The sequence below is a fragment of the Remersonia thermophila genome, chromosome 6 (genome assembly GCF_042764415.1).
Source record: "Remersonia thermophila strain ATCC 22073 chromosome 6, whole genome shotgun sequence".
NCBI classification, from domain to species: Eukaryota; Fungi; Ascomycota; class Sordariomycetes; order Sordariales; family Chaetomiaceae; genus Remersonia; species Remersonia thermophila.
The window spans coordinates 2,120,802-2,140,855 of NC_092222.1; the positions used below are offsets into that span (position 1 = coordinate 2,120,802).

General features: G+C 58.2%; 4 protein-coding genes across 4 annotated transcripts; 3 read left to right on the plus strand and 1 right to left on the minus strand.

Annotated features, from left to right (window-relative positions):
* Positions 1 to 117: 117 nt before the first annotated feature.
* Positions 118 to 2,017, minus strand: VTJ83DRAFT_6761 (uncharacterized protein; the record flags this gene model as incomplete). Its single annotated transcript, XM_071013508.1, has 2 exons — positions 118 to 1,354; positions 1,455 to 2,017. The coding sequence occupies 2 exons, from the start codon at positions 2,015 to 2,017 to the stop codon at positions 118 to 120; spliced, it is 1,800 nt and encodes a 599-aa protein (XP_070864388.1).
* Positions 2,018 to 8,091: 6,074 nt separating this feature from the next.
* Positions 8,092 to 8,869, plus strand: VTJ83DRAFT_6762 (uncharacterized protein; the record flags this gene model as incomplete). The annotated part of the gene is made up of 2 exons (XM_071013509.1): positions 8,092 to 8,328; positions 8,384 to 8,869. 2 exons carry the CDS (start codon positions 8,092 to 8,094, stop codon positions 8,867 to 8,869), a joined length of 723 nt encoding a protein of 240 aa, XP_070864389.1.
* A 2,494-nt stretch (positions 8,870 to 11,363) lies between these two features.
* VTJ83DRAFT_6763 (uncharacterized protein) lies at positions 11,364 to 13,336 on the plus strand (the record flags this gene model as incomplete). The annotated part of the gene is made up of 3 exons (XM_071013510.1): positions 11,364 to 11,606; positions 11,683 to 12,677; positions 12,778 to 13,336. The coding sequence occupies 3 exons, from the start codon at positions 11,364 to 11,366 to the stop codon at positions 13,334 to 13,336; spliced, it is 1,797 nt and encodes a 598-aa protein (XP_070864390.1).
* Positions 13,337 to 16,916: 3,580 nt separating this feature from the next.
* Positions 16,917 to 19,660, plus strand: VTJ83DRAFT_6764 (uncharacterized protein; the record flags this gene model as incomplete). Its single annotated transcript, XM_071013511.1, has 9 exons — positions 16,917 to 17,055; positions 17,193 to 17,246; positions 17,817 to 17,853; positions 17,925 to 18,015; positions 18,075 to 18,111; positions 18,185 to 18,293; positions 18,395 to 18,465; positions 18,538 to 19,375; positions 19,645 to 19,660. 9 exons carry the CDS (start codon positions 16,917 to 16,919, stop codon positions 19,658 to 19,660), a joined length of 1,392 nt encoding a protein of 463 aa, XP_070864391.1.
* Positions 19,661 to 20,054: the final 394 nt, after the last annotated feature.

The following is a 20,054-nucleotide window of genomic DNA, read 5'->3' on the forward strand; positions in this document are numbered from 1 at the left end:
CTTATCGCCAATCCACGCCGAACGACGATCCCCCCCCCCCCCCCCCCCCCCGGGTCCCCAGCTGGCAAGCCCGCTTCCCCGCCGGCGGTACCTACGCCTACACAGGAGGTACCTTACCTACCTCTCGTTCACCTCGCTTCTCCTCGGGCCGTGATCGGACAGTCCCCTCCTCCGGCTTGCTTCCCTCCCCTCCTCTGGCGGGCTCGCCCTCCGCTTGGCCGGGCTTCGCGGCCATGCCTCGTATGGCTGTTGTTGCGCATGCCGTGGCGGCTGCTGTTGCGGCGGGTACTGATACTGCCGCTGCCCTTGGTGCTGTCCCTCCTCTTGCCCATGGAGAAGCCACTCCGGGTATTGCCCGCCGCTGCTTGTCGTGGTCGGGCCGGGAGGAGGAGGAGGATGAGGAGGCGGCGGCGGCGGAGGAAGAGCGTGGGTTGTTGTGCCCGGCATCCCCCGGGGAGAAGATGATAGTGATAACGAGGCTGACGACGACGAGGAAGACGAGGATGGCGGCGGTAGTGATGGCAATCCAAAGCCCGAACCGGCTGCCGCGGTGGCCGCCTGGATGCTAGGTAAAGATGGCGGAGGCAGTCCGGACCGGGACGTGGTCGGGGTGCGGAACGGGCCTAGTTGGTACGCCTGGGCTGGTTCGCGGGCTCCTCCTCTTGGATTGCCTTCCCAGACGGAACCTGAACCATCGCTGCCGAGCGTGTTGGCATATGGCTGATGTGCCGGGCTGTTGGTGTAGGGAGGGTGATGATGATGATGGTGGTGGTGATGTTGGTAAGATCCTGTCGTGATCTCCGCCACGCTGGGGAGTAGCCTGCCCGTGCTGCCACCGCCACCGGGACTGTTGCTGGGCCCTGCCGGGGCAGCGCTGTAGCTGTACTCGGGCTGGAGGGGCGGGCCGAAGTTGGTTGGGGTGGTTCGGGGCTGCGCGAAGCTATCGCGGCGAAGTGGGGGATAGGAAGAGGAGGAGGAGGAGGGAGCCGAGGCTGTGGAGGTGGTGAATTGGGAGAGTTGGTGATAGTGGTAGGGCGCCGACGCCGTTTGGGGCGGGGGTAGAGGTGGCGGACCGCGTGTGTACCGCGGTGAGGGGAGGCCACCGGGGAAGTCGCGGGCGAAGCTGGTGCTGGCGCTGTGGGATCGTCGGTGTCCGTCGGCGTGATGCGTTGGCGAGCTTTCGGTCCGGCGATGGGTCGTAGAGGGCTCGTGAGATGTGGTCGTCAGGGAGAAAGGGGTAACGCCGGCTCGCCGCGCGATCTCGATCTCGCCCAGCTGCCAGTGCATGGCCTCGGCCGCGCGCCATGGGACGTGAAGTTCTTCGGCCACCTTGGCCCACATCTCTGGCTTGAACCTGTGGAGGAGAAAGCAGATGGAGAGAGAGAGAGAGGGCGTGTGTTAGTGAAACATTTCTTGGGAGGCATTAGTGTGTGTGTTCCCCGGTGGGCACGAACCTTTCGTATAGCCTCGCAAGCTTGTTCTTCCGCTCTTCGTCCCAATCGCCCCTACGCTCGAGATAGTTTTGGTAATGAAGCCGGCAGCTGATGGCGCTCCGGCCGGGGAGGTGTTTCGAGATATCATCCCACTTCATGCCGCTCTGGCGGAGCTCAATGATGAGCCTGTCCTCCTGCGCCGACCACTTGCTCTGCCTCTTGGCGGCCACCAGGGGTGGTTTGGTCGCCATGGTGTGTTTTGAGCTGCTGCTGCCGCTGCTGCTGGGAGGACGGCTGCTCTTGGTGGGCGAGAGCTGGGCAGCAGCACCGCTCTCCGTTTCTGGCTTGAGTTCCTCGGCACCCCGGGGATGCGGAGAAGACGGGATCCCCGAAGAGGCGGGCGCGGCGAAGGCAGCCTGCGGGAAAGGATGAGGAGATGTAACGGATGCCGATTCCGAGGCGGCGCTGAGTGCCTCCCTTTTAGCAGGGGAGACACGGGACTCATTTGAGTCGGTGTCCCCGAGGAGAGACGAGATATCCAGGTTGGCGTGTGTCTCGCTGGTTTGCCTAGAGTGGCCCAACATTCATGCGGTTGCGAGGAGGGAGTTGCGATGCCGGGGCTGGCCGTCCGCTCGTGTTTTCGGGATGGCACAGCCTTAGCGTCTCCGTCCTTGATCTCGTTTTTTTTGTTTAAGTCCAGGAAGATGTGTAACGGGTTTGGGCCGTGGTTCGGGCTGTAGCTCGCCGTGGCTGTTGCACAAGGGGTCGGGATGTTGTCAAGGTATATCCAACAGATCAACCTGTGGCGTTTTGGGCGGTCTCTTGTCCAAGCCAGAGAGAGATTGTGGAACTGTCGCAGGTGTGTAAGTGGGAAGGTTGGGATGCAGGTAGGGGGCCTAGGTGTGATGGGGCAAGCGCGGCTAGGAGGTCCATGGGGCGGAGGACGCAACGGAGCATCCCCTGGAACCAAAACCCACCTGTGCTGAAAAAGATACCCCTGAGGAGGGTGTGGTTAAGCTGGAGTTTCTTTGTCAAGGCTCGGCCCGTTCGCTGCGAAGCTTGCTACAAGTCATGATTGGCTCTGGGCCATCAATATATAGCGCCAATGATGCAGCCAGGCCGGGGGACGGATGAGACGGGGGCTACGGAAGAAGAAGAAGAAGAAGAAGAAGAAGAAGAAGAAGAAGAAGAAGGAGAGAAGAAGAAGAACAAGAGAAAAAGAAAGGGGAGGCGCAGGATCAATCAGGATAGACGGACGGAATACTTTTGGCTGGCTGCTGCTGGTGGAAGATGGCGGTGCCCAGGCTCCATAATCACATGGAGGGGTTCTCTGGAGCTCTGTGAGGACGGAGGTGCGGAGAGGGCAAGGAAGAACCCAGGGCCATCAAGGGGAGGGGTTGGGACATTTTCAATGACAGTGCGGGTGCGTGGCCGAGAAGAACTGGGCCCGTGAGGTAAGTCAAAGGCCAGATCTGGTGAACAAGGGCCAAGAGCGCATCGGAGATCCTGAGTCAACAGCGGGAGTGTACAGAAATCGCTGCAGCATGTCAGGCGCGCCGAGGTGTTAGTGACGGGGCCGGAAGTGTGGCAGGGGTTTGGAAGCCCTATGTCCAGCCCTGTGCACGTCATGGGAGAAGAAAGGGGGTGTATGGTGGCGTTGGAAGGAAAGAGGAGGGAGCGGAGAGGCGGTCAACGGGGTGGTGCTCGACCTAGCTAGATCGGACGAGAGAAGCCTGATTGACGTGGGAAACACGATCGCCGTCAAGTGGTTTGGGTCAGCACCTCTGCTATGGCCTGGTGTCGGTTCGATCCCCAGCTGGCCATGCTCGCTCGGTCTGCTACCGTCAGGCTTGGACGGTAGAGATTGGCCGAGCGCAAGCCAAAGGGGGGACCGGACCGCGGCCCAGGAAACGGTCATGCTGTCAAGATTGCTTGGCCGGCTCGGCTGTCTGTGTGCTTCTCATGGGGGGTGGATGGCAGACCCGTTGACACGTTGAACCAGGCCTACAAGGTCACCAGACAACCCAAGCATGTCAGCAAAGATCAACCCCTGGCGCTGTTAAGCAGCATAAGTCTTCTCTTTATCCAAGACTGGATCTGCGCCGCATTGTGTTTCCAAGGATGAGAAACCAAGACGAGAAACTTTTGGTTCATGGCTAGAGGAGACCAGTTCGTGGCCAAGCAAACCGAACCGAGCGGCTCGGGCTCTCCGCCGTTGTTGTCCTGTCCCTGGTTGGCGGTCGAAACACCGAGCCGGGGTCTTCTCATGTCTGGCATCTATAGATATCTGCGTTTCGTCGCGTGGATCACTAGGGTTCTGGTTCTTCATGTGCACCGGGAAACAATGCCGAACGCCAGACGCATCGGCGGAGGCCGGGAAGCGAAGCGTCGGGCAGCGGTGAAAGCGCCGCCGTCATGAACAGATCCCGTTGAGATCTCTTCCCTCTCTCGGGATCCGCGCTCCAAATATAGTACTTACTATTACACCCCCCCCCGCCCCTCCCTCTCTCTCTCTCTCCAACCGAGTCCGTTTGGGAGGCTTTCAGACCGCCGGCGAAACGTCAATGGTGGACTGCAACCCTGGAGCGGCAGTCAGGTCGAAATGGAGGACCCCTCAGCTACCATTGGGCTCTACCGATCGGTTGTTGTAACTATAACTAACCAGGAACAAGGGCGCCCCCCCACCCCCCGGCACCATGTTCCGGAACTGGACGTGTAAAGTGGCTGATTTGTACCTACCGCGGGTTCCTAGGAACCTGCGGATTGGAGCTGAATATGACAGCGGCAGGTTCAACGGACCTCCTGCATCGTCGACCTCGCGGATGTACGCATTTACCAAACATATCTTAGCCACATCAGCAATGAAAGCGGGATTGGAGGCAGACGACCAGCCAATCGAGTGGAGACCGCTAGGTTGTTGCAGCTGCGCATGGGAGATGGGGGGGGCTTTTCGAGGCGTGAGATCGGCACCAAGCAGAGTTGACGCGCAGGGGGTGAAGGGCTTGATGGACGAACTACAAACGCGGCCAGGTTGTCACTGGCCTACACAGTACGTCGCAGATCTCGGATCCCTTCTTTTTTTTCTCCAGCATCTGGGAGTCTCGGGAGTCTTGCCGACGGAGACAGGACCGAAGCCGGATCGACTTCGCAGCAGCAATGGAATTGCCTTGTTCTGAAACATGTGACAACAGCGAGCCCAGATGGGGACCCCGCGGGCAATGCGGTCGGGACATGTCGTGGTTCCATGGTGCCGTCGAGGAGCGGGACGCGAGGTGCTCGCTTCGCTTCGATCCGTTCCCGCCTGGCTCCCTGGTTCGCAGTTCCCGCTAGGTTGCGCCCACGCATAGGGTTTTGCGCAAGGATCTGAGACCCTGGGTAGCCGAGCCGATGGAGATCTGAGCACCTAGCCCGATCTGGTGAAGTGCCATCGCAGCGCTGCCATCACCATGCAATGTACGCAGTACTGTAACAACAGGGTTGGGTAGCGTTCATGCTTCTCAAGGTTTCACACCTCCGTGCGCACTGGACGTTGTGCCTGCACAACCGCCCAGACGATCGATGTTTGGTACTGCGCCAGACCCGGCAACGAGCGCATTGCCCTGCTCGCACGGGTAGTCATGACGGAAACGACGCCGACCTGAGGTTTGTCACCATGAGGTGGGGCGTCTGAGCCGGTTGATAGCGCCGTCAAAAGAAAGATCGGAACCAACATCTGATGCCGACAAACGATCCGGCGCCCATGCATGACGCCCCGGAGCCCATTCGATGTGCTCTGCCAGCCCGCTCTTGAGCTGCGTCGAAAACAAAGGCTTTGTGGTTACCGCCATTTTGCTGTGGGATGCTTTGTCAACCTCGTTGGTTCAACGACCGGCAGACGGGGGCAATTGGCGGTCAATTTTGCATGACTACCCCGCATCCAAGTCTTTGAACGTCGCAGGAGACGTTGGCAACCGTGGAAACGCGCTCCCCCCGATTTGCCTTCGTTCTCCCAGCGTTGTGGTGTTTGTCTTGCTGTCACGTCAGTTCGCTCGTTCGCTCATCTGAGTTCTTCGCTCAGAAGAGCCCCCGCCACTTCCTGTTGCCACGACTCCGTGCGATCGTAGACTGGTTCGATCTCCCATGCTATCGGTCATGGAAGTGTTGCTCCTGGTCAAGGTTCTGTTCTTTTGCTGGCCAGCAAAACAAAAAAAAAAAAACACAGCATGCGTTGTGGTACAGTGCTCTGATGGCATGCGATGCCACTGGCTTGGAATCGCCGCAGGATGGGGTGCTGTGAACCTGGCTCGTCATACCGGGGCTCAACCCCAGGGGACATCGTGGATGCGCGAGGTTCCATGACCTCATCGCCCTCTTCGGCTGAGTCAGTGCAAAAGACGGCCACATGGCGACCTCTCTCTTCTGGCCAAGTAAAGAGGATTCGATTTGAGGGAGGGGGGTTATGCATCCGAGATCAATTCTACAGAGACCAGAGTGAAGCGCCCCTCTGGAACTAAAGTTACTCGATATTGTCCGGGCAATGCCAGGGCAAACCGAACCAGAGCCTGTTGTTCACGGTCACGGCCGGACAATCAATCGGCTCAAGGCGCCTTCGTGGGGGGAATGTTTCGCAAGCTCCAGCCGATTCCAAGATTCGGCAACAAGCGGTTCAGGTGTCTGGAACATTTTGACCCTGCTGATCTTGCCTTGTCTTGTGGGATTGGTGTTGATGTCTGGAACAAGGGTAAACCCAGTAGCTCCCCGCTGGTGATGATGGGCGGTGTTGACGGGGTGGCACGTTCGTCAGAGCTCTGCAAATCACAAAGGTCCTTCGGCTGCCAGCATGATGCGTAGCAATGGCGGGGTTCGGGTTCGTCTGCAGCTTCTGCAAGTCAGACCACAGGCGTTAGATCCGAACCACCACGCTGCGGGAACCGTTTCCACCTTGTCAAGTTGACATGCTATCGGTGGTTTCCGAACAAAGAGGCTTGTTTGTCGCAGCGTCTTGGAAGCGAAATCTGTCACGTCAGGTCCGAAACGCAAAACAAAAAATGTCGTACAAGGCGCGGAAGATCTGTTGGGATCAAATGCGTCGGCCACCGACCGAAGGGATCAAGGTGGCTTGTCGGTAAGCGGCACCGGCAGATCCTATTGCCAGTCCTGAACTCGGTCCTCAGCCCTGGTCCTTGCGGTTTGACGCCAGCCCGCCGCGATATCTGAGGATGTGTGCCGGCCAAGCCCAAGATCCTGCAAAGGTTGTGCGTCGTGGCTGTGTGCCATTTGGGCGGTCAATCGCAGGAAGTCGTGGCACGAGCAGACGGGCGATGATGACGAAGGGGGGCGGAAAGGTACCTTGTCGGTGGACGCGAAACAATGGTCTTATGTTCCTGAATGGCTTCTTCCGTCGGGTAAGAGCCTTGCAGTAAAAAACCACCTTACCTATGATGGGTATCGGCGACTGCATGGGGCCGAGGAGCAACGAGTCAAGGCGAGTCCCCGTCGAGGGGCCTTTGTCATCAGGCCGAGTGCCAGCCTTTCGGGCTGGGACGTACTCCGTAGCGCAAGCATGGATGGGTCAATTTGACTATGTATCGTGTCGCCAGCGAAAAGTCGTTTCGGGCATCGACAGTCCATGGGGTGTGGTGACCAAAGGGTGATTGCAGCTCCGTTTGAGCCTCAGCCTGGTGGACATCTCGTGTTGAGCAGCGTCGATGCTGCCAATGCCTCGACCCGATGAAACCACCTACAGGCAGCCGCGCAAACGGGTGTGACCCAATCGAAGCTCGGCAGCTCGCTCAAGAACATTCGAATCCTGCAGCGTCCCGACGGGAGAGCAGCGTGGTGCTGCTGGCGCGGACACGCGCAGGCGCAGTTGGTGGTGCATGGGGAACAATGACGGGAACAAGTCCTGTTTCGGTTTGGCTCGGGAAAAGGTCGGTTGGTTGTGTTGTGTTGTGTGGGAAATCAATCTATCATGGTGACTGGAGTTACAAGCGACGCTTTCTCTGCAGAATCACGGCGGACGGGGAGAGTTGCAGATGTCTCGGGGAGATAGGGCACCGCAAGTTGAAGAGAAAAGACAGACAAAGAGATAAAATGAAGAAAAAAGAGAAGCATGAGGCCATAGGTATACAGGGAAACCGGGTCAGCCACCTATCTCCTCAAATGAAACCCCATCAACAAAACCGAGACGGGGGATGAGGTTGCCTGCCCTGGGCCGCCGTGTTCTGAACCTACCTAGTGGAGGCCTTTGCCAAGCCATGAGGTTGAGAGAAAGTGGGTCTGTCCAATGAGCTTTTTGCTTCCCCCTCCGGTTCCACCCAAGAAGGCAATCGCACTCGTTGGGCAGTCGCGGGGAAGCATCAGGTGAAGCCTCGTCGTGTCCGTCACCTGTCGCTCATTCTGGTTCGCTTTTTGAGTTTCATGAACGCACCACGCTGTTCGTATCATCATCATCTCAGTTCCAACATCGCATGCTCTGAACTGGGATAACCTCCTTGTTCAGAAAAACCAGGTACAGGGCTTGTTCCAAAGGTTGGTAGTGCCCCCCCTCTCACTCTCCATCACGTCGCAACGCCCACTCATCACTGACCCAGGGTAGCAAACTTCACAACGGTTTCCGGTCCGATAGGCTCGACATCTCGCCCGCCCATTTGTCCATCTCACGACGTGCACTCCAACCATGGCGGACGTGCCGCTTTATGTCGTTTCGGACTATACGTCCTCGGAACGCCGCATCAACCCATCTTGGTCCATCGCTCAGCTCAAGACCAAGCTTGAGCCTATCACCGGGATCCCTCCCTCATGCCAGCAAATCTTCTACAAGCCTTCAGCAGCTGAGAAGGTTCCGGTGGAGGCACCAAACGAGGAGGCCGTCTTGTTACAGCAGTTCCATCTCACGCCTTACGCCGAGCTATTGGTCGGTCGGACTGTTCATCTGGTCGCATCGGCGAACAAGCTAACCCAGGGTCCAGATCGTCGATACTCGCCCCCCTTCGGCTCGTCCAAACTTCTCGAGCACCGAGGGCGTCGAAAGGTTCGTTCTGCCCGACGAGGAGTACGAGCAGCGAACCGACTCGGTACTCGCGTGGAAGAAGGCCGAAAAGCTAGGGCGGTTTGACCCGAACGCGCCGAGCCGCGAGCAGGCCAAAATTGACGCCATCGCCAAAGAGGTTGAAGCACGTGGAATCGCCGTCGGCAAGCGCTGCCGGGTCGGCGGCGAGGACGCGCGCCGTGGTCAGGTCATGTACGTTGGCGACGTCAAGGAAATCCCCGGCGTTGGCGCCTGGGTCGGTATCCAGCTGGACGAGCCTGTGGGTAAGAATGATGGGAGCATCAATGGTACGCGGTACTGGGGCGAGCCATCTGAACTCAGGAGGGGTCTGTTTGTCCGGCCGGAGAGAGTTGAGGTGGGCGATTTCCCTCCGCTTGACGACTTGGAAGATCTGGAGGAGATATGAGCCTGTGTACTTCGCCAGGCATGGCCTATAAACAGACCTTTTGTTCGCGCCCAAATCATGGATTCGAAAAGCCCCGACGCAACACCAGCACCGCTTTCTATCGGAAAAGCGGCAAAGGGTTCCCAGTTAGCCATTGTTCCCCTGCGCGGGGGAGGTAGGTCATCGGCTAAGAACGACCCCTTCCGCCCCTCCGCCCCAGTGGACGTTTACTTTGTGGAGCAGGGCGTGGCGGCAGATGGAAGACGAGGTCAGATTTGGAAATCCCCGGTGGCATCAACGGAGAGGACTTCAACGTCCTCTTCCACGGTTGACCATTGAGCCATCCTGACCCTGGCCTCCCTCGGCGAAACAGGGCGCCTTCCAAGCTCGCTTTCTGTTCCCGGTGCTAGTATCCGCATCTTCTTGGTTGGTAACCTCAAGAGCCATTGGGCCATCACAATTCTCCACTTCCATCACATTGTCGCGCGGTTCCCCGCCTCCGCAGCCCCGGCGTAGTGGAGGACGAAGGGAGGAAACCGTCGTCTGTATAGTATATGTGTCCGAGATATACCTCGTCTTTTTGCGGCTTGCGTTTCATCAGCGACAGCCATGACGATCCGTCAGAAAACAAGCACAGCACAGTATTTTCGCCGCGCCGACAATGCCTTGGCGTCGATGCCGGATCTGTTGTCAAGGATATGGGATGCTGTGACAACCTCGTGTGTCATGTGCCGACCCCCGGTCGATCATATCACCAGTTTCCAAAATAGGCAAAATGTAAACAACTCCGAGCGGTAACCAGACTGACTCGCATGGAAAATTTCAGGAAACCCCAAGAAAGCAGCACCGCTAACGGAGGGAGGGTATGCGCGTGCAACGGCAAGGCGACTTGAGGTTGGTAACGTCGGGTCTTTGATGCCCAATCTGCGATGCCCCGCCAAGTGATCGGCCCCGGAAACGTCTCCGGACCTGGTTGTCAGCCATCCGGCAGCGGGGGGGTGGATTGGCATCCGAGACGCTGAGACACCAACGCAGATCGACAAGCCTCGGCTGCCAGCGTTCCGAGAAAATTCCCGAACCCCGCCAGCCGAGCTGGTCGGACAGACCCAAACGGTCAAAAGCAAAACTCGGATGTTCCTGGTCATTGGCAGTTGTGTTTCCTGAGCAGCGCTTCTCCGACCCGGAAAATCGGCAATGAGACAAAGATGTGCAGTTAACTGCCTGGGGATGATGATGACGATGATGATTCAGAGCTTACCGCCAGCGCGTCCCTTATCTGCCTTACCTAGTGCGTGCTGCGTATGGTGTTGGGAGGCCACTCCCAAGTGGGAACCTTTAATTATGGCGTGAGTTGGTCGTCTGGTGTTGGGTGTCCGCTGGGGCGAATGTGGAGTGAATGTTAGCAACGGGGTTGACGTCACACAAATGTCATCCCACGAGCGGAATGCAGGCGGATAACAATGTTGGACAAGGCGCCGTGGCAGCAGGAGTTCGTGGTTGTTGAGGCTAGTGGCGTTATCAGTTGTAAGATGCCAAATCATGGGGTTTCTGGGGCGTTTTTCCAATCAACCACAGCCGTCAGGGCGATGCCAAGGCCTGTGCCGCGCCGAACCGGCAGCGCTTAGGGCGCCGCATTTGGCACCGGCGTCCACTAAAACAGATCCAAAACGATCTACGGAGCACTCTTCCTGGGATGCCGCCCATGTCTCATGCGAAATGGTCATTCGCTCCCCCACCAAGCGCTTCCAAGCCATCACCTCATCGATTGTCTCCCAACGCTGACGTCTGCAGAACCTCAGCTGCAGAGCCAGGAACGACGTCGCCTTGGATGCTACACCGCATCAGCCCACCGGACCGTCTGAGGGCCTGCCTGGGTTCCAAATAGGTCCTCTTCTTGATGACTGTGTCGCTTAACGCCATCGTGATCGTGAATCTCGAGCCTCCCCTTCCACCAGCCAAACCCCTCCTGTCGTCTTTTTTTTTCCTTCCGACGGGACAGAAGCTTCGTAGATTCGGGTCGGGTTGCAGCAAAGCCCCCGCCGACACTTGGATCCGGTGGCATCCTGCGCACGGCGTTCCGCAACGTGTAACATAGACCAGCCACGACAGCTTAGCCTAACAGGGTACACGTCCAGGCTGACGAAATAGTTATCGTTGTGTTGTCTCGGCCAGCCAAACCCCCCCCACCCCTCAGCATACCACTCTGCCGGTCGATCAGGGACCGGAGAAACCAAGCGCCCTCAGGACAAGCACCAGAAATCAGCAACCCCCCCGGTCCCACACGCAAAGCCAGAATCACACGCAGAGACAGGGAGAGCCATGCCCAGATAGCCGGCGGCGCCTAGGATGCGAGCTGCACAGGACGCCAAACATCCCTCGGCATCGGACACTTTTCCCGCCCTCTCCCCCATTCATCACTTCAACCCGGTGATCCTGTTTGCTCCGATTCCTGGCCGCCCCCATCCCGCCTCCACCTCGTCCGCAGCGACGTCGACCGTCGCCGGCGCTGGGAATCATGGGAAACATGGCGTCGCCATCGACGACGAGGCAGCTCTGCCTGCTTTCAATGCTCGCCATCCTCGGGAGAGGAGCCCGCGCTCAAGATGCCAGCATAGCTCCTTTGCCCCAGCTGCCCGCGTGGCAGCACGACTCGGTCATGCACCTCCAGCTCACGGCGCCCGAGTCCGAGGCGCTGGATCTCGCGTACGATGTGTACCCGCTGACGATAGCTGCGGGGTTGAACAAGACCGACGAGAGCGTGAGTGAGGCCCGGGGTCCTCGAGCTGGAAGGGGAACGAGGCCCGCGCGCCGCCGCCGTGTCTAACGCCTCGCAGGAGATTTGGATTCGCGGATCGTTGGTGCCCGCCGAGGTGCTGAGCGCCGATCGACTGCGGCGGCTGGAAACCATCGCATTTCTCAGCTGCGACGGGGAGAATGCGACCGACGAGGTCAACAAGCTGGTGGACCTGAGGCCGACCGCCATCTTGCTGTACAGCGTTGAAGAAAACTGCTGCGGGCTCCAGGGAGGCGACGTGGCCAACGCGGCCATCTTCACCATGGCCAACGCGCAGGAAGCTCTGGACACGCTCAACAATACCATCCGCGCCGGCGGCATCTTGCGCGCCACCATAGCCAGCAGCGCCAACATGACACACCCGCAGCAGCCGGGTTCGCAAAGCCAACAGGGCGGCGAATCGGCCGTCGCGATGAGCATTCTGTATAGCATCACGGGTCTCATTACGTTGCTGTTCCTAGTCATCATCGGTATGGGCGCCATCAAGGCCCACCGCTACCCAGAGCGATACGGGCCGCGGGCCGGCTACGGTGGGCGGCCGCCGCAGAGCCGGGCCAAAGGTCTGGCGCGCGCTGTGCTGGAGACGCTACCGGTTGTGAAGTTTGGAGATCCGAACCTGGCGAAGCCCGATCCTGCGCTCGAGCTGGAATCACAGCCCACCGCGCCGGCCACGACAATGCTAGATTCGACCATGGGAACGAGGCTGTCGGCCATCCCGGAAGAGCCGCGCACACCACAAGTGCCGCCGACGCCGATCGGCGGCGCACCCATGTCAGGCGCAGTGCCGAGCCCCGGGGCGGCGCCGGCCAAGGAACAGAATGAACAGAATGCTGCCACCGGCGGCGGGGCGTGTTCAGCGGCCACGAGCAGGGAGAATACAGGGATCAAAGTTGAAGGCGACAATGCGGCTTGCTCCATCTGCACCGAGGACTTCACCGTCGGTGAGGATGTGCGGGTACTCCCGTGCGACCACAAGTTCCACCCGTCTTGCATCGACCCCTGGTTGATTAACGTCTCAGGGACATGCCCGCTGTGGTAAGTGGTTCACACACACACACACACACACACACACTCTCTCTCTCTCTCTCTCTCTCTCTCTCTCTCCATCAATCAGTTGCCTAACTCATATATGTAGTCGCCTTGATTTAAACCCCCATTCTCCTGAGCCTGGCCGCCACAGCATCTCCGGACCTGATCATCCTCTCCCTGACCGCCCTCCAACCTCTATCGGGGCCGGCGAGGAGTCGCGCGACAACCATACCAGCAACAGCACCTCCCACCCTGCAGACCTAGAGCAGAGGCAGCAACGCCGGCGCTCCTTTCGATTCCTAGGGCTCACCCAAAACCTCATCCATGCCTCGGTGGAGGAACGTATCGAGGTCCTCAGGCGGCACCGGTCACAGCAGCAGCTGTTCGAGGCCGAAGCGGCAGCAGAAGGGGCGACAACGACAGCGTCAGCGACAGCGCCGACGGATGCAACCACTACTATCACGACCACTCCCACAACATCATCAACAGCAGCAGCAGCAGCAGCAGCAGTAGCACCGGCACGAAGCGATGCCGAGACCGAGGATCAGCGCAGGCGCAGGACCAGGCTCGCTGATCGCCTGAGGGAGCGGTTCCACGTTGGCACGAGACATCACGACACGTCGGCGGGTCAGAACGAAACCAACTCTCCCTCCCCCCACGGATGACTACGCACGACGCACGACACATGACACGACGACACACCATGAATGCTTGGCATGGCCTTTCTGGGTTTTCTTTTCTCTGGCCTTTTTTCTTTCTCCTCGCTTGTCTTTCTTGGTTGAGATACCCCGTTTCCCCGACACTCTCGTTCCTTTGATCTTTCACTCTCGCATCTCGCACCTCGGCGGGATGGATATCGACACGGATCTTTTAATGATTAATGCTGCTGGTTGGTGTTAACGACCCATCCACCTCACCTCTCAACGAATAAGGGGCGTTCTGCCTCGGATTGCTTGGACGATGGCCACCTTTGTTTTTCTTTCTGCATTGATTATTCCCGGGGTGGAAATTAGAGCGAACAGATGGGATGGATGGAGGGATGAGATTATCGCTGGGAAAGAATGGGATGGGACTGCATGGTTTTGGGTTCCGGGTCCGGCACCACTGGGAAGGGATGGAGGGAGAGTGGAAAGGGGGGGCGGTGACTTTGCCTTTGAACTATGTGATTCGGGTTTGGGATGGGTCGAGGGGATGGCATCGGCTGGCGTTACGGATCGCGGTGTCTGGTTTCTTTTTGGTTCTGAGGCAGGGTGGTGGAACGTGAGCGGCGATGGGATGGCGATGCGCGGCCGGAGAGCCAGAACAGATGGGCACTTTCTCCTGGTGCTGCGGCATGCGCCCTCGATACCGGGGGAATGCGAGGGCCCTCCGGCGCTCCGTACATGATAACAGCGCTCTCCAGCGAGATTGCGCGAAGCGAATCGAATAGAATCTATCTGAAGAGCGGCGTCGTGCCTGGGTCCTGCCTGGGGTGGCTCAAAGGTGACCGACCTACAGAAAAGAGCCACTTCGTTACATCAACATCTTCAAGCCATCCCGAGAACGTGATATCAAGATCGTCAGCCACATCCAGCCACCATGGAAGATGATGGATCTTTGTCAACCTCGGGTTGTTCAGCTCTTCGCTTGCTGAATCGTCACACAAATTGCCTGATCCCGTTTTCCGGGTTTGCGGGCCTGTGTCAGATCCCCCCGGATCCCACCTCAAAGAGGTTCCGGCTCGTTTGGCTTTCCGAGCGACTGACTGCGAGCACGGAAATCGGTGCACAAAATGGGGATTCCCATCTGCCGCCCTCTTCCTGTTCCTCGAGGGGTATTTTTAAGGTTGCATCCCAAGCCCTGACACGTTCGTCCAGGCGCTGTGCCGATGAAACGCGTGGTGAAACCCAACAGCGCCCGGTTCCGCACCACCGAGCCGGCAACAACCGTTCGTTGGACGGCTGTTTGGAGGTACGATGTACTATACAAGTACGAAGCAGGCATGCCATTGAACCTTGTGGTGGGAGGTATTAGAGCTAGAGACGGCTGGCTGGGCTGGGGCAAGGGGGGGCGGTCGGGCGGGTGGGCGGCGGCGGATGCTCAATGTCGAATCCACCGTGAAGCATGAACCGGGGCGTTTTGAGATCGATCGTAGCTCTTTACAGTACACAGTAACTACCTAGGTACACAGTAATATTGAAATCCGTACCCCATGCCTTATGAGCAGGCAACCCCGGCGCTTGGGGAGCGGCAACGTCGATGCTGTGGGGCCTGCAGGCTCCACACATCCGGCACTCCGATCGTGCCTGCCCTCCGGTTCCCGGTTGGCCCCACCAAGTGGCAAGTCCGGGGAAGGCTTGGGGGTCCACTTCCCGCCCGATCGTTGGCTGTGTATGGCGCCAAGGGCTAGGCCCGATCGCGAACAAACTAGGTCCCCTCTTTCATCACAACTCTTGATCGGACGTCCATCTCTTGTGTCCCTTCCGTCCGACTTGTCTGCGAGGGCCCGAGGAAAACACAAAGGCATCGATTGCGATGGCCTGGAAGGGGCATGCCTACCTTACGGAGTTGCATGAGTCTCGTACCTTGCGAAGAGAAGCACTGGCGCCCAAGACACGGAAACGCCGTTTCTGCAGAAAAAAGCACTTGGGCCTGGGTACAATTCCCCCACACTTCTAAGCTCTCCATACGCAGTAGTTGGCTGGGTCCAAGCAGTGGAGAGGGTCTTTTCCATCCTGTGCGTCCCTTTCATTGGCAGTTTCTGGACCACTCCATCGCCCATGAGATCAGCAGTCCCCCATGTATAGTAGACTATGTACGCGGTAGTTCTGCCCAACCAGCGGCCGAGGCCCTTTTTGGCAAACCTTCGCACCACGCCGAGATATGAGTGGCGGTCTCGGCTGCGTCGACAATGCCCATTTCCAGGCGTCTCTTGCCAGGCCTGGGATCAAGACAGGAGTCACCATGTCCGACGGGCTGCTCCCTGTCCGGCAGAAGTCTGACCTGTCGGTTGTTTGTCAAACGGCTAGCGTAGCGGCATGCAACGTGACGGGATGCGAGGTGGTGAATGGGATTTTGACAAGTCGGCATTGTTTCGAGGGATAGAGGAAAACATAATCTCTGCGGTAAATGCAGCACACTCTTGCTTGCGGGCTCCGGCTGGCTGCCTATGACAAAAACACGCGGGGGTTCTTGTTCTCCATCTGCCCGTCATCGGTTGGAACCAAAGGCAAAGATCCTGTCAACTTCAGGCCGGCCGCTTCGAAAACGCATCGTCACCCATGACTTTTCGAACTATTGCGCTGTGACACTCCGTGAGACGTTGGGGGTGGATCGAGACACGTTCATTGTCTTTGCTGCCGGCAGCAGTTCCGGCAGGGGGGGGGTCCAGGGCAAGGTTCCAACCCCCCAAATGCTCGCCTCGTAACCCCATAGAGGAGGCCGAACGTTTTTTTTTTGTTCCGCCACAGCGATAAGTGTGTGTGTGTGCTGTGTAACACGTATCGCGGTATGTGATATGGATGTTAGTGTGTGGGGGGTGGGGGGCGGGGGGCATATATCTTGTTCTGCGTGTTATGGCTGCGATGTCAGCAGCCCTGGAGTTCTCATTCATCCCCATCTCTGGGCCGAGTTGCCACCACTTCAAACCACCCTGGCTTCCGGCCTCCTTCGACTGGAAACAAATGGCAGCTAAGGGCTGTCCCGCACGCTGTAGATACACCAATGCGTACGTACGGCATCTATAGATGGCCAGCAAAGCCAGCCAGCGAGCGAGGAGCCCCATTACGTTTTCCCCGGTGCTGGAAAGAAAAGAGATATGTCGCCTCCCCGCCACCCCGTCCCTCCGGTACTTCTAGCCACTCCAACCTGGAGCTTCCCAGATCCCCCCCTATCCTGGAGACTCTGAAGAAGCAACAAAACGGGGCGCTACGTCAGCCGTGGTTCTCAAAACCGCATGCTACGTTCGTCCGCTATTATTGCAACGGACAGACGCGGTGATTAGCGAAGGTGTTTGTTTCATCTTACATTCTTCACACGTGGTGACTGTCTTTGAACATCTCGTTGCTACCGCCGTGGGCGCGAACGGCTGGCCGGGATCAAAAGTCATCCTCATCCTAGCCGTCCAGCAGCGATTCATGCCGGTCATCGTCCCGGTAATCTCGTGATTCCTTCTGCGCGGGCGCGCTCACTCGCTCTCCATCTCCTCGTCGGACGCAACATTTTACCGTTCGTCCTCTCCTGGATGCCGGTCGACTGCTCAAGACCATGGCCCCGAGAACATCCTTCCGCCACATGCTGGCTGCGCGGGAAGACCTGCTCGAGCCAAGTACCGTGCCTCTAGCCGGCCTCATCACGGGCGTGGTGCTCTCGTTGTCGTCCATAGCGGTCCTGTCGGCTTTCACAGGTGAGAAGGATCTATCCCATCTCCCGAACCCCCCCCTCTCCCCCTTTTTTTGCCTTTTTTTTTTTCTCGAAGCAATTCGTCATGGTTCAGTCTCTCCGGTTTTGTTGGCTAACCTGTGACCATGATAACCCCGACAGTCCAGCGATACCTCGCCGTCAAGAACTGGAGGCGGCTGCCGATTGTAAAATGGGGTGCGTCTGACCCTCTTCTTCTCCCTGCCGTTGATGGACAAGCCTAAGAGTGTGTGATGTTGACATGAAGGGGGTGGATCCAACTTTAGTCGTCTTCTGCATCTATATCGACTCGTTTCTGTTTGTTCTCAGCTCAGTCATTATCCAGTTCGGCTTTGGCATTGGGCGCTCGTATTCCATCTGCTCTACGTCCATCATTCTGTGTCTCCTCTTCTACGTAACGACAAAGGTGTGCCAAGCTCTAAAGTACAGAAACAGGAGAGGAACAAGTCGCTGACCGTTGTGGCAGATTGTCGGTCTCTCCCCTGCTAAAAGCATGCCAAGGTTATCTCGAGTTAACCTTCTTGCAGTTTATCTATCTATTCTTGGTAGAAAAGGCGGTAAGGGGCCCATTACCTCCTCCGTTTCTGTCGGCCGGAGACTGACAATGGTCCCAGTATATCATACGATCCTGCCGGGCGAAGCCTCGTCTCAAGTCGAAGCTTTACTGTTTCAACGTCTTTTTCATGATCGGTAGGATCCAGAGAGCACACGCCTATTGAATGCCGTCTCCCGCTGACCTTTCCCCAGGAATGTTCATTCTCATCATTGTGGCTAACTTTTTCAAGTGCGTTAATGATACCGGACCGCCGTATACCTACCTACCCCTCTACGCAGCGTACTGACGGCCAGCTACAGACGGTTCGCAAGGCTGGAAAATGGCATGTGCATCATCGGCCTGGAGCGGCCAGCAGTTCTTCCGCTTATCGTCTATGATATCATCGCCAACGTGAGTTGCAATCAGTGCCTGGAAGAAAGCCTCCGCCCAGCATGCACTGACAATGACAGATCTACCTGACCGTGCTCTTCCTCAAGCCGCTGTACAGTATGTGTCTGAAATACCTCTTGATGGCGAATCGATCCAATAAACTGACCAGGTGCCCGTCTCCTATATCCAGACCTTTACTCCTTCAAGAACTACGCCCGATCCACGGGCAATGACCGGCTCAAGACCATGGCCTTGCGAACGTTCATCGCGTGCATATGCGCCCTGACGAGCGGCATCGTGTATTTCACCCCCCTCCCCCCCCCCCCCCCCCCCCCCCCCCCCCCCCCACACACACATATATAAAAGTCTCTCCGGCCTCGTTGCTGACCAATGTGAATAGCAATCTTTCCGTCCTCGTAGCCATGGACGGCGAGCCAGGCTGGGTCTGTCTCATGAGCTGCACCGGCGACAGTAAGCCTCCAAGCCCTCCCCTCCTTTACCCCTGGGCCTACGGAGCCCAAAGCTGACGCCTGCACCCCAAAGTTCTCTTCAGCGCCATCGTGATCCACTGGATCACATCCTACGACCAACCCCCCCGCGAACCGACCGCATCCACGGCGAGCGGTGAAAACCGTGGTCGCAAGGGCGCGTCCGGCGCCAGCGGCGGAAGCGGAGCGGGCGGTGAAGGCGAGCTCCACGCCATCTCCCCACGTACCACGCACTTCTGCGCTCGCGAGGACGACGAGAACGATCTCCTCGACAACGATCTTGATAACTCCTCGGAGGTCTCCAAGACCAAGAGGATATACGGGTCGATCGACGAGACGGCCGGCAACAACAGCGCCACCACCACAAAACCCCGCTCCGGGTCCAACGATTCCAATGACCTCGTTGGCGGGCAGCTCTCGCAATGCTCTACGGTGGTACACGCCGTCTCCCACCCGACGACGACGACGACGACCTCAACAGCCGCAGAGCCATCATTACCCTCCACAACCTCAACCTCCACCCCCCCGACGACCGCCACGACCATAACAACCATCTCTCCCAACCCGCCACCGCCCTGCGGGTCAGGCTTTAGGAAAGGCTCCAAACCAAGCCACGCCCTCCGACTCTTCGCCACCCCCTCCTGCCCCTCCCTCTCCTCCTCCTTCTCCCCCTCCACCCCGACAGCCCCCGCCAGGCCCAAATCCAGCATGCTCGGCAGGCCCGACGCCGGCGGCCCCTCCTTTCACGTGCCCCTCCAAGGCGTCCATGTGGAGCGCGCGACGAGCGTCACGAATGACACCCAGCCCGCCGGGAGGAACCCGAGGCTGGGCCACACCGTCGTGATCGCCACCACCAGCGGCGGCGATGAGGGCCGCCGGGAGGTGGTGATGGCGTCGGCAACCGAAACAATGGCGGCGGCGGCAGGGCTGGAAACCAGAGGCCTCGGGGAAGAGAGCCAGAGGGGTGGTGGCGGTGATGGGAGGGGGCAGGGAGGAAGGGGAGGAAGGATGGTCGAGGGAGCGAGACAGCTTTTGGGCTCGTGGACGGCAAGGTTGGGAGGGCAGAGGTAAACGAGGATACGCTCTGCTCTGTCCCCCTCTCTCCTACCCTCTAATATACACGTATAATCCCATGACTCTCTCCCTCTGACAATCGGAGCAGACCTGTGGCGGGGTGAGGGGCGTTCCACAACGATTTGTTGAGTCTTGTATGTTTCATACCTCAAGTACAGAGTACCTCGGCCTTCAAAGTAAATAGGTGCAGTCTTTTTTGATTTTCTCTATTATATAGACAGCCATCTTTCCTAATATAGGCCCATGATTCATGGATGACTACTCCGTAACTCATCTATCATCTACAAATCTACTCTATAGGCCTGCTCATTCCACGACAACGCGGGTGGCAGGAATAAGTGTTCCTGTTTGACACAGACCCTGGGTTGTCCTCTCACACCTTCAACATCGTAACCCTCGGCCGACTCACTTAGCAAGAACGGCATCAAGCAGGCCAGGAAAATGCGCGTTTTGAATGATCTTTCATTCCCATACGAATCTAGGTCCAGACCCTGTACC